Source organism: Mobula birostris, chromosome 25 (genome assembly GCF_030028105.1).
Source record: "Mobula birostris isolate sMobBir1 chromosome 25, sMobBir1.hap1, whole genome shotgun sequence".
In the NCBI taxonomy this organism is placed as follows: domain Eukaryota; kingdom Metazoa; phylum Chordata; class Chondrichthyes; order Myliobatiformes; family Myliobatidae; genus Mobula; species Mobula birostris.
Window position 1 is genome coordinate 57,462,772 of NC_092394.1, and position 13,780 is coordinate 57,476,551.

The 13,780-nt window shown below is 48.0% G+C and overlaps 1 protein-coding gene across 2 annotated transcripts in view; it reads left to right on the forward strand.

The window, feature by feature from the left end:
• The window catches only part of upb1 (ureidopropionase, beta), a 187,753-nt gene extending 176,018 nt beyond the window's left edge, over positions 1–11,735 (forward strand). The window contains exons 8-10 of one of the 2 annotated variants that reach the window (XM_072242792.1): positions 5,619–5,661; positions 6,180–6,334; positions 11,327–11,735. In XM_072242792.1, coding sequence (XP_072098893.1) covers positions 5,619–5,661; positions 6,180–6,334; positions 11,327–11,413 — 285 coding nt within the window. In that variant the 3' untranslated portion in view covers positions 11,414–11,735. The remainder of the gene's footprint in view (positions 1–5,618; positions 5,662–6,179; positions 6,335–11,326) is intronic. The other variant, XM_072242793.1, reaches the window with a different exon arrangement.
• The last annotated feature ends 2,045 nt before the right edge of the window (positions 11,736–13,780 follow it).

Consider the following 13,780-nt stretch of genomic DNA (forward strand, 5'->3'; position numbering starts at 1 on the left):
TTGGTTGGAGTTCTGCAGGGGTATGTTCCATTGAGGCAGGGAAAGGATGGTAGGGTTAAAGAACCATGGTTCCAAAGGATGTCGAAAATCTAGTTAAGAAGGAAAGAAAAGCTGACAAAAGGTTCAGGAAACTAGGTGCTGTTAGAGCTCTAGAAAATTACAAGGGTGCCAGGAAAGAGCTTAAGAATGGAATTAGGAGAGCCAGAAGGGGCCATGAGAAGGCCTTGGCAGACAGGTTTAAGGAAAACCCTAAGGCATTCTACAAGTATGTGAAGACCGAGAGGATAAGACACGAGAGAATAGGACCAATCAGGAGCAAGAGTGGAAACATGTGCATGGAGTTGGAAGAGGTAGTGGAGGTATTGAATAAATACTTTGCTTCAGTATTCACCAGGGAAAAGGACCTTGGCAATTGTGGGGAAGACTGAAAAGCTTGAGCATATAGACAGTAAGAAAGAGGATGTGCTGGAGCTTTTGAAAAGCATCAAGTTAGATAAGTCACCGGGACCGGATGAGATATACCCCAGGCTACTGTGGGAAGTGAGGATGGAGATTGCTGAGCCTCTGGCGATGACCTTAGCATCATCAATAGGGATGGGAGAGGTTCTAGAGGACTGGAGGGTTTGCATACATTGTTCCCTTGTTCAAGAAAGGGAGTAGAGGTAACCCAGGAAATGATAGACCAGTGAGTCTTACTTCAGTGGTGGGCAGGTTGTTGGAGAAGATCCTGAGAGGCAGGATTCATGGAGCATTTGGAGAGACATCATCTGATTAGGGATAGTCAGCACGGCTTTGTCAAGGGCAGGTCGTGCCTTACAAGTCTGACTGAGTTCTTTGATAAAGTTCCCCATGCAAGGCTCCTTCAGAAAGTAAGAAGGCATGGGATCCAAGGGAACATTGCTTTGTGGATTCAGAATTGGCTTGCCCACAGAAGGCAAAGGGTGGTTGTAAATGGTTCGTATTCTACACGGAGGTCAGGGACCAGTGGGGTTCCATGGGGATCTGTTCTGGGACCCCTCCTCTTTGTGACTTTTCTAAATCACCTGGATGAAGAAGGAAACACGAGGAATTCTGCAGATGCTGGAAATTCAAGCAACACTCATCAAAGTTGCTGGTGAACACAGCAGGCCAGGCAGCATCTCTAGGAAGAGGTACAGTCGACGTTTCGGGCCGAGACCCTTCGTCAGGACTAACTGGAGGAAGAGCTAGTAAGAGATTTGAAAGTGGGAGGGGGAGGGGGAGATCCGAAATGATAGGAGAAGACAGGAGGGGGAGGGATGGAGCCAAGAGCTGGACAGGTGATTGGCAAAGGGGATATGAGAGGATCATGGGACAGGAGGCCCAGGGAGAAAGAAAAGGGAGAGGGGGGGAAAACCCAGAGGATGGGCAAGGGGTATAGTGAGAGGGACAGAGGGAGAAAAAGGAGAGAGAGAGAAAGAATGTGTGTATACAAATAAATAACGGATGGGGTACGAGGGGGAGGTGGGGCATTAGCGGAAGTTAGAGATGTCAATGTTCATGCCATCAGGTTGGAGGCTCCCCAGACAGGATATAAGGTGTTGTTCCTCCAACCTGAGTGTGGCTTCATCTTTACAGTAGAGGAGGCCGTGGACAGACATGTCTGAATGGGAATGGGTCGAGGAATTAAAATGTGTGGCCGCTGGGAGATCCTGCTTTCTCTGGCGGACAGAGCGTAGGTGTTCAGCAAAACAATCTCCCAGTCTGCATCGGGTCTCACCAATATATCGGGAGCACCAGACGCAGTATATCACCCCAGCCGACTCACAGGTGAAGTGTCGCCTCACCTGGAAGGACTGTCTGGGGCCCTGAATGGTGGTAAGGGAGGAAGTGTAAGGGCATGTGTAGCACTTGTTCTACTAACAAGGATAAGTGCCAGGAGGGAGATTGGTGGGGAGGGATGGGGGGGACGAATGGACAAGGGAGTCGCATAGGGAGCGATCCCTGCAGAAAGCAGAGAGAGTGGGGAGGGAAAGATGTGCTTAGTGGTGGGATCCCGTTGGAGGGGGTGGAAGTTATGGAGAATGAAGAAGGATACGTTTTTTATGCAGAGGGTGGTGGGTGCTTGGAATGGGCTGCCAGCGGTGGTGGTGGAAGTGGATGCAATAGGATCTTTTGAGAGCCTCTTAGTTAGGTACATGGAGCTTAGAAAAATAGAGGGCTATGTACTAGGGAAACTCTAGGCAGTCTCTAGAGTAGGTGACAAGGTCGGTACAACATTGTGGGCCGAAGGGCCTGTAATGTGCTGTAGATTTTTCTGTTCTATGACCACATTACCTTTGGGAGTCAGTGATCACAATATGATTGAGTTCAATTTGAAATTTGATAGGGAGAAAATAAAGTCTGATGTAGCAGTATTTCAGTGGAGTAAAGAAAATTACAGTGGTATGAGAGAGGTGTTGGCCAAAGTAAATTGGAATGACCTCATATAGGGCTCTTTGGAGCGGTGTAGTTGTTACTAAAAGTGCTCCTCTGTTCATCCGAGGTGGCATACAGAGAGTGAGAAACATTGTCCAGAATTGCCAGGAATTTTAGAAGGGTCCTTTGTTCTACCACAGTCTCCTGTGTGTCCATTCTGACTCCTATAACAGAGCCAGCCTTTCTAATCAGTTTATTGAGCCTGTTGGCATCACCCGTGTTGATGCCATTGCCCCAGCACACCACAGCATAGACGATTGTACTGGCGACAACAGACTGGTAGGACGTGTGAAGGGGAGGCCTGCATACTCCAAAGGACTCGGTCTCCTCAGGAAGTAGAGATGACTCTGGCCCTTCTTGTACACAGCCTCTGTGTTGGTGCTTCACTCGTCTGTCACCCAGGTGCAACCCAGGTACTTATAGGTCCTCACCACATCCCTCCTGATTTCTTTCTTAAGTGTTCCCTTGCATTTCTTATATTCCTCAAGCACCTCATTTATTCCTACCTGCCTAATGCTGTTACGCACCACCTTCTTTTTCTTAACCAGGACCTCGATATCTCTCAAAAACTAAACCTGTTATCCTTGCCTTTTATACATGTCATACGTCAACATGAAGCAGCCACTGGCAGCTTTATGACCAGAGCCTGAGCTTGTCCTGGGCCTCTCCTGGCATTCTGCTTGTCCGTGTTCCCTGGCAGAGCACAAGCACAGCAGGAGCCTTGTGCTCCTGTGAAAGACCAGTCCCACACACTAGTGACCTACCAGGAGTCCAGAGATCTTCGCAGAAATGCTCATCCATTCTTCAGGTCCACGGGGAGATGAGATTATGCAAAGCTAATCTTGATATCCTGATTCTGAAGAGGCATGGGGAATGGTGTGTGTGTTCGTGTGTTCTTCATCTAGTGGGAGAAGCACCCTACTGCACAACCTTCACCCCACAAGTCAGGAGCCATAAACTTGAATTAGGTACTCTGTGGCAGTAATCAAAGTCAGATTCAGGCCACAAAATGCAGCTGCAATCCAAAGTGTTTCTGATTTACCACATCCCCTGACCAAGCAAGATGGGCACAATTGGCAGCCGAAACCCCCAGGAGTGATGGGTCTGCACCAGGTGGACCAACCTGTAATGTGGAAAGCGGCTGAGGTTGAATTGTGTGAGTCAGCACAGTGCTCAGGCACGGAGACGTGCCTGTAGTCATTACATAGAGTGGTGTGCTGTATCAGTGAGCACACAGTTTCTGGGTGGCCCCCATCATAGTCCTGATCTTGTGATGTTCTCCCTGTGATTGTGTGGGCTTCTCTGATCCTAAAGTCTCCTTCCACATCTCGAAGGTTAACTAGCTGCTGTAAAATACTCCCAGAGTAGGTGGAAGGCAAAAGATCAAAGGGGAATTGGTGGGTGCATGTGAAAGAGAGAGAGTAAGTACAGGGAAAGAAAGAGGGAAACAACTGTTGAACTTGAGATGGTTAATAGGGATGTTTGAGTAGAGTCTTCGGTAAAGCAAAGGGGTGCTGTCGTAAAGTGTAAAAATGTAGATAAATCTCCAAGGCCTGATCGGGTGTATCCAAGACCACCATGGGAATCTGGAGAAGAGACTGCAGGAGCTCTGACTGAGATACATTATCAGTGATAGATGAGCTTCCAGGAGACTGGAGGGTGGATAATATTGTACCTTTATTTAGGAAGGGCTGCAAAAAAATCCTGGGAACTGTAAGATCAGTAAGCCTAACAGCTGTAGTAGATAGGATCAGGGGGATTTTGAGGGAGAAGATGTATATCCATTTGGAAAGAGAGGGTTGAGTAGAGATATTCAGCACAGATTTGTGTGTGGGAGATCATGTCTCATGAATTTGGTTGAGTTTTGTTGAGAGACCAAGAAGGTCAGTGAGGGCAGCATAGTGGATGTGGTCCTTATGACCTTCAGTAAGATAGGGTTCCCCAAGGCAGGCGACCATGGAAAGTTAGATCACAGAGGACTGACTAATTGGATACACAATTGGTTAGCTGGTAGGTAGGAGAGAGTGTGGGTGGAAGATTGTTTTCCTGACCCAGAGTCTCATGATTAGCAGCATTCCCCAGGGATCAATGCTAGGGTTTATTATCTTGATCAATGACTTGGATGAAAATGGATGTGGTCCTTATGACCTTCATCATGTTATCTTGATCAATGATTTGGATGAAAATGTACAAGGTATGGTTAGTATGCAGATGACACTAAAATAGCTGGTTTTGTAAACCGTGAAGATGTTTATCAGGATTTACTGACCATTTATTTAGGAAGGGCTGCAAAAAAAAACCTGGACAAATGAACTGAGGAATGGAAATAGAATTTAATTTGGATAAATGTGAGATGTTGCATTTTCAAAAGACAAATGAGGTTAGGACTTTCGCAGGGCCCTGGTTCAGAGTATAACTACACGGCTTCCTGCAAGTGATATTGTGGCTAGAGAGGTTGGTGAGGACACACTGGCCCTCATCAGTCAGGACTCTGGGTATAGCAGTGGGGAGGTTACGTTGCAGTTCTACAAGATGTTACTGATGTTGCATTTGGAATGTCGTGTTCAGTTCTGGTCACTCTGTTATAGGAAAGATGCCATTATGCTGGAAAGAGTGCAGAAAAGTTTTATGAGGATGTTGTCAAGGACTGAGTTATAGGGAGAGGTTGACTTCATCTTCTGGAACATAGCAGACTAGGGGAACATCTTACAGAAGTGTATCAGACCATGAGGTGCACAGAAAAGAATGCAGTCTTTTCCCTGCCAGGAACTAGAATGTAGTCTTTTCCCCAACATTGGGAAATCAGGAACTAGAGAGATTTAATAGGACCCTGAAGGGTAGCTTCTTCACCCAGTGGTCAGTTATGGAATGAGCAACCAGGTGAAGTAGTTGAGGCAAGTGCTTGACAACACTTAAAAGGTACTTGGATAGGAAATATTTAGAGGAATTGTAGGTTAAACACAGGAAAACAAAACTGCCTTGGTCAACATGGTCAGCAAGCTTAGAACCTTGCTCAGCATGAACTAGTCAGGCTGAGGGGCCTGTTTGCATGTGGAGCAGGTGGATTGGGTGCAGAAACCAGGGAAACAGCGCACCCTGAGCCAGGGAAGGAGCTTTGTGTGAGGGACACCAGGCTTCTGGCTGTTCATCCACTCAGTTTATCTGTTGCCTTTGCCTCCTAGGAGTACTTCAAGAATGAGTTCACCTCCGGCGATGGAAAGAAGGGTAAGCAGGAACTCTCCAGCCTGGTCCTTACATTTGTAATGTGACGTCTTTGTTATTCCACCTCTTGTCCTGGTAAGACTTCTTTTCCAGTCTGCACGTGTAAATTTAGCATTATTATGAAGGGGCTGAATGCAGGTTCTTTCACTACTTGTCCAAGCAAAGGGTCTTGCACCTTCTTGGCCTGGCTGTTTGTCCTCCATTACTGATTGTTGGGCATTGCTGCAGTCAGCTACCCCAAGCCACAGACTCAGCCTGGTCTTTGGGATCCCTCAGCCAGGAACTAACCCTGACTGAAGGAGGGTCACACCAAAAAGGGACAAGGGTGCACGACTCTCCCTCAGTGCATTGGTCAGGAGTATACCGTGGCATGAGGACAATATCTATTAACATTTCAACCTCAGATAGAAAGTCAGTGATGATATTTGAGGCTGGGCTCCTGTTGTAGGACTGTCACTACCGGTGTCCAGACAGATGTTCCGTATTTGTACTAAACTGATTTCCTCTGTCTCTTCCTGAAGCTCACAACAGTTTTGGCCATTTCTATGGCTCCAGCTATGTTGCTGCTCCTGATGGCAGTCAGACTCCTGGTCTGTCTCGTACCAGGGATGGGTTGCTGATTGCTGAGATGGATCTTAATCTGTGCCGACAGATGAGTGACAAATGGGGCTTCAAGGTAACTCAGAGCACAGCTGATTCTCCCGGCTCCATTTCTGATCCTCCCTCCATTCCTTGGATGCCTCTGCTTCCACTACCACCCTCGGTAAATGTTTCATGCGCCCTCCACTCTACAAGAAAAAAACTCTTGCCCCACACATCTCCTTTAAACTTTCCTATGACCCCAGACACTTCAAACTGCTAATTGCGTGTCCTGTAGCTCCAGCTCCAGCCTGGACTTTGACTTCCAGCACCCCCAGGCCAAGACTTTATACACGACCACTGAACCTCCAGTCTCCCCTTCACCTGCCCCCTGCACCACTCCCCACCTTCCCTGAACACTCCAACCCTCTGATCCCAGCTTTCATCGGTGCTGGGTCTTCACAATTCCCTCCAACCTTCCCTTCTCTGAGGAAGAACATTCTGTCCTCGGTAAGGGCCTCACCTTTGTCCCCTTTCGCCTGCACCTCAGCGAGTTCCGCGCCCTCCCCCTTGACTCTGAGCTCTTCTTCCGTCACCTCTGTGTCTGTGCTTACTTCCTTGATAAGGATCCCACAGCCCATGCTAATGACCCCTTCTTCCATCTCCAGCGCTCCCCCTCTTCTTGTTCCAGTTCTGCCCGCTCTGGATCTTTTCATCTCAAATTGCCGATGAGACATCTCGATGTCAACACTCCTCTCTCATCTAACCTGACCTCTTCGGAAAGCACTGCCCTGCACTCTCTCCATACCAATCCCAACCTTACCACTGACCTCTACCTTGCAACAACCCTCAGACACCTCCTCATACCTACCCCTCGAGGAGGACCCCACTCCACACTATCAGAAACCCGTCTCCGGCACCATCAGTGACCTCATCTACTCTGGAGAACTCCATCCACTGCCACCAAACTCATAGTTCCCTTACCTCACACTGCTCGCTTCTACCTCCTACCGGACTGTCTGGGTAGGCCTGATGTCTCTGCCTGCTCCTGCCCCACTGAACCTGTGTCCTGATATCTTGATACCATTCTGTCCCCTTGGTTCGGCCCCTTCCCACACTCTTCATGCCCTTGATCTTCAATTCCCTGGCCCTGACTGCCTCACCTTCACCGTGGATGTCTATCCCCCTCAAATCTCTCCACTTCTTTCTTGACAAAAGAACCAACCAGTCCCCTCCACCACCACCCTCCCCCATCTGGCAGAACTGGTCCTCACCCTCAACAATATTTCCTTCGGCTCCTCTGACTTTCTCCAAACCCGAGGGGTAGCCACGGGCCTGAGATCTGTCTGCTTCTTCATCGGCTGTATAAAACAGTCTATTTTCGAAGCCTCCCAACTTTCCCTCCGCTACATTGACACAGAGCCTGTCAATTTCATCAATTTTGCCTCCAAGTCCCATCCTGCCCTTAAATTCACTTGGGCCATCTCTGACACCTCCCTCCACTCTCTGGATCTCTGGGTCTCCAGACAAACTGTCAATCAATACATTTTATAAACCTACTGATTCACGAAGTTGCCTCTGCCACCCCGTCCCCTGTAAAAACGCTGTTCCCTTTTCTCAGTTTCTTTGCCTCCACCACATCTGTTTTCAGGATGCAGCTTAACGTTCCAGGACATTAGAGGTATCCTTCTCCTTTAGAGAATAAGAGTTTCCCTTTCTGCCCTCACCTGCATCTAGTCCATTTTCCATACGTCTGCACTAACCCCATCTTCCTGTCATTGTAATAGTGATAGAGTCCCCCATCAGCCTCCGCATCCAACACATTATCCTCTGCCCCCTCCAAAGGGACCTCACCACTGAACGTAACTAAACAAACCTCCCACCCGGCTGGGTAGGGATCGCGATTCATTTGTTCATTCGTCCCTGCCGGCAAGCAGCTAAGATGCTACATCTGCCCAGTCAGCTCCTTCCTATTAGAACCCCAAACAAGTGAGGCCACACTTCAGCTGTGAATCTGCTGCGGACGTCTGTTGTGTCCGGTGCTCCCGATTCGGCTTCTATGTTAGTGAGATGCTTCGTGACTGCTTCGTTCAGCTCCACTGTACCATCCACCACAAGTGGACTTTCCAGTGGCCAAACATTTTAATTCCAATTCCCAATCCATTCTGCCGTGCTTATCCATGGCCAAGATGAGGCCACCCTCAAGGTGGAGGAGCAACACCTTGTATTCTCCAAGGTAGCCTCCGGGTAGCCTCCAACCTGATGGCATGAATATTGATTTCTCCTTCTGAAAAACCAAAAATCTTCACCCCTTCCTCTATTCCTGATTCGAACCTTTCACTTCTTCTTACCTTCCTATTACTTGCCCCGGACCCCTCCTTCCCTGTCAGATTCTTTCCTCTCTGGACCTAGGCCTTTGCCACCCACCTATCACCTTCCAGCCAGCCTCCTTCCCCACCCCTCACCTTTGTATTCAGGCATCTTCCCCCTTCCCTTTCAGTCCTGCTGAAGGTCTCGGCCTGAAAAGTCAACTGTTTATTCTTTTCCATAGATGCTGCCTGACCTACTGAGTTCCTCCAGCATTTTGTGTGTGTTTTGCTTTAAAATTTGCCCCTCTTACTTTGAGCTATGACCATATTAGACCATATTGGTCCCCTAATCTGAGGAAAGACATTCTTGCCATAGAGGGAGTACAAAGAAGGTTCACCAGATTGATTCCTGGGATGGCAGGACTTTCATATGATGAAAGACTGGATCGACTAGGCTTATACTCATTGGAATTTAGAAGATCGAGGGGGGATCTTATTGAAACGTATAAAATCCTAAAGGAATTGGACAGGCTAGATGCAGGAAGATTGTTCCCAATGTTGGGGAAGTCCAGAACAAGGGGTCACAGTTTGAGGATAAAGGGGAAGCCTTTTAGGACCAAGATTAGGAGAAACTTCTTCACGCAGAGGGTGGTAAATCTGTGGAATTCTTTGCCACAGGAAACAGTTGAGGCCAGTTCATTGGCTATATTTAAGAGGGAGTTAGATATGGCCCTTGTGGCTAAAGGGATCAGGGGATATGGAGGGAAGGCAGGTACAGGGTTCTGAGTTGGATGATCAGCCATGATCATACTGAATGACGGTGCAGGCTTGAAGGGCCGAATGGCCTACTCCTGCACCTATTTTCTATGTTTCTAGACATTCATACCATGGGAAAAAGATTCTGACTCTGTCTATGCCTCTCATAATCTTATTAACTTACATCAGATGTTCCCTCAGCCTTTGCCAGCCCCGAGAAGGCAATCCAAGTTTGTCCAGCCTTTGCTTAGAGGACACGCCCTCTAATGCAGGCAGCGTTATGGTGAACCCCTTCAGCTGAAACTCTGAACCTCGGCCCACTGAGCGGTCACTCCTGCCCTTCTGTCAACCGTGATTGTAAGAGAATCTCAAGTGCTGATGACTGACCTGTGGGGCTGCGTATGCTGAAGAAAATATAGTTAATCTTGCCAACCCTCTCGCATGACCTTACCAATCTCTGACCAATCTGCTCTGTTTACAACAAACATCTCGCCTTCTCCTGCTTGCACTGTCTTCAGCTCGCCCCTTCCACTCTCAGCTCTCAGCCTGTGGCTTCTTCAACAGCTAAAACGGACCCAACACAAGGCTGAGGAAGAGCTCTCAGTTTCTGCCAGGTAAATTTTGCTGACATCCACCTGTGACACTGCCTCAGGTTTTCCCCCTCCGCTGTCATCCCCTGCTTTGTTACCCTCTGACTGCCCCATCAACAACCCTTCTTCAAACCCATTTCGGTCTTGCCCTGCCAGAGATATTCACTCCGCCCTATCCATCCTACCGTCCTTTTCATCTGGCAGCTCTCTGCAAATTAAAACTGTTTTCTCTCTCCCAGTTCCTCTCCACAGACACTGCCCGACCTACCCCTTGAGCTCCCTGTACTCTCTGTTATTTCAGGTTTTCAGATCTCATTTCCTGCTCCGTCCTCCACATTAAAAAACCGCACCCGTGTTCTCTGGCAGGAGCTACCCGGACCAGCTGAGGGAAGGTTTGCAGTGCTCCTTTCACAGCGTGTTGGTGTAGAGCCAAAGAACACTTCAGCCTGTTGAGACCTGACTATCTGCGCATTCAGATCTGGTTATTGTCACTGTCTGATACGATGTGAAATTTGTTTAGTGGCAGCATTACAGTTGTGAAAATGTAAAACTCACCTTAAATCACAAAATAATAGTGTAGAAAAGGAGTAATGAATCGCCAGTTCATTCCGCCCTCCCCCACCCACTTTTGTTTTCACCGGGTCTCACCTGTCATCCGCAGGTTGCTTTCCAGCCCCCGCCTTCTCATTCCGGCTTCTGCCCCCGCTTTTCCAGTCCTAATGGAGGGTCTCGGCCCAAAACATCGACTATTTATTCCCCTCCATAGATGCTGCCTGACCTGCTGAGTTCCCCAGCATTTTGAGTGTGTTTATAATGCAGACCCTTCAGAATGTGATGGCAGAGAGGACACAGTTTCTAAGATGTTGAGTGAGTGCCTTCAGGGTGCTGTGCCTCCTCCCTGATGGTAGGAATGAGCAGAGGGCATGGCGAGCATCCTGCCTCCTTGAGGTTCTCAGTACTGGGGAGGGCTGTGCCCGTGGTGAAAGTCGCTGAGTCTACAGCCCTCGGTAGTCTCCATACCAGGCAGCGATGCAGTCAGTCAGAACACAGGTCGAACCTGCATGCAGCATTGTAAACAGAATCTTCTCCAAACGAAGGTGCTCTGAGCAGGCTCACCAAAGCACTCGGCCCAGTGGAGTAGGGAGCAGCTGCTGAAGTTGTGAGGTGCAGCCTGATGCTCAGACGGCTCCGGTGGAACAGGGCCTCATCCCAGGACTACCAGCAGCCACTGAACCTGCTACTGCCCCAGGCAGCCCAGGGCGCAAAGGCTGACACTCCAATACCGCAAGGTGTAGAGGGTGAGGGTGTCTCTCGTTGGCAGTGTGAAGTGCATTGGTAATTTGAGATTGCCTTTGCCTTTGGGTGAGCTTGCCAGTGGGGCCCATGTCTCCACTGGGGGGTAACTAATGGTTCCTGTTGAATTTTCTTCTGCAGATGACAGCCAGGCTGGAGATGTACGAGGAGGAACTGTATCGGGCCATGCAGTACGACTTCCTGCCCAACATCATCACCGAGCAGTGACGTGAGCTGCAGGCCTGTTTTACAGTGAAGGGGGCAGTCCACTGCCTTCCCTCTCCATGGGTTCACACAGGGCATTCTTTCCCATTCTACAGCTGCAATATTACCCAGCTGTTCACTCTGTCACCCAGGCTGCAGTATCACAGCACCAATTGTCCTGTACACTTCACTTCCCAGCCCATCAGGCCATCACCTCATCAACCCAACAGAGATATCACACTGCCTGTACCTGCTCTTGTCTCAAATGGCTGGGTTTACGGAGATCATTGTATCCCTTGTCATTATGATGTGATAACATTAGATTTTAATTAAATAATCAGCATTATGGTTGTGTTCATACTCTCTTCAATCAAAGTCTCACAATTTGCTCTTTAATATAGTGTGTTGTCACGTGACCGGCAACAATGAATATAGAATTGAGTCTGGTTTTATAAAAACAAACAAACATTTATTAAACTTTGCTCAATATTAGTAAAAGATAAACAAATGAAAACTTTAACCGGAAGTTAACTGCTATACGGCAACTCTGGAACAGTTCTTAAAAGGGTAAAGGCGAAACAGTTCTTAAAGTGGTAAATTCGAACACAGTTCTTAGTATGGTAAATTCAAAAGTCCAATAGATTTATACAGTCAATTAGGAGAGACTTTCCTGAAGTAAAGAATTCCTCAAAGACGTGTCGTTACTGCTGATCCCAGCCAGAACCTGCCTTGTCCGCAGGATTCACGACGCCGGAAATACACGGCTTAAAAGGAACTGACCTTTTTCCTGGTGAGCAAACCTTGCACAAACTTCCTTGCACTTTTGGCAGGTGCTGTCTCAGATACAGGTCACTATCTCTTGACCAAAGAATCAATAAGGTTGATCCTTTACGAAACTGCCGAACGACACCAACTTTACTGGACTCAGTGGATTCCCGAATTTCGGTAAAGTCTTCACTCTCCAATACTACTCATTAATAGAAAGTAGAACTGCACTTTAAAACAAAAACTGCGCCATCAGCCGAATACGCAGCAAAAATGGAGTATCTAACACAAAACTAAACTGAAACTAACTGCATCACCAGGGGTCTACCCTTGTATACCTGGTGAGAACAGGTCGTCACGTGACCTCGCATTGGCAGAAAAATTACATCATGTGACCTCCGCAAGACTATTACATCATCCTCACAAGACAGTTACAAGATATCCATGAGGTATGTAACAGTGGGCACGTGGCCAAGTGGTTAAGGCATTGGACTAGCGATCTGAAGGTCGTGAGTTCGAGCCCCAGCCAAGGCAGCACATTGTGTCCTTGAGCAAGGCACTTAACCACACAGTGCTCTGCGACGGCACCGGTGCCAAGCTGTATCGGCCCTTGCCCTTCCCTTGGACAACGTCGGTGTCGTGGAGAGGGGAGACTTGCAGCATGGGTAACTGCTGGTCTTCCATACAACCTTGCCCAGGCCTGCGCCCTGAGAGTGAAGACTTTCCAGGCGCAGGTCCATGGTCTCGCAAGACTAACGGATGCCTTTTTATATAGTGTGTTCTATAAGGTATAGGATATAGGCCATTTGGCCCATCGAGTCTCCTCCGCCATTTCATCATGGCTGATTCAATTTTCCTCTCAGCCCCAATCTCCTGTCTTCTCCCCGTATCCCTTCATGCCCTGACCAATCAAGAATCTATAAACTTCTGCCTTAAATATACATAAAGACTTGGCCTCCACAGCTGTCCGTGGCAAAGAATTCCACAGATTCATCACTCCCTGGCTAAAGAAATTTCTCCTCATCCGTTCTAAAAGGACGCCCCTCTATTCTGAGGTTGTGCCATCTTGTTTTAGACTCTCCCACCATGGGAAACATCCTCACCACATCTACTCTACCAAGGCTTTTCACCATGTGATACGTTTCAATGAGGTCACACCTCATTCTTCTGAATTCCAGTGAATAACCATATAACAATTACAGCATGGAAACAGGCCATCTCGGCCCTTCTAGTCCATGCCGAACTCTTACTCCCACCTAGTCCCACCGAACTGCACTCAGCCCATAACCCTCCATTCCTTTCCTGTCCATATATCTATCCAATTTAACTTTAAACGACAACATCGAACCTGCCTCAACCACTTCTGCTGGAAGCTCGTTCCACACAGCTACCTCTCTCTGAGTAAAGAAGTTCCCCCTCATGTTACCCCTAAACTTTTGCCCTTTAACTCTCAACTCATGTCCTCTTGTTTGGATCTCCCCTACTCTCAATGGAAAAAGCCTATCCACGTCAACTCTATCAATCCCCCTCATAATTTTAAATACCTCTATCAAGTCCCCCCTCAATCTTCTACGTTCCAAAGAATAAAGACCTAACTTGTTCAACCTTTCTCTGTAACTTAGGTGA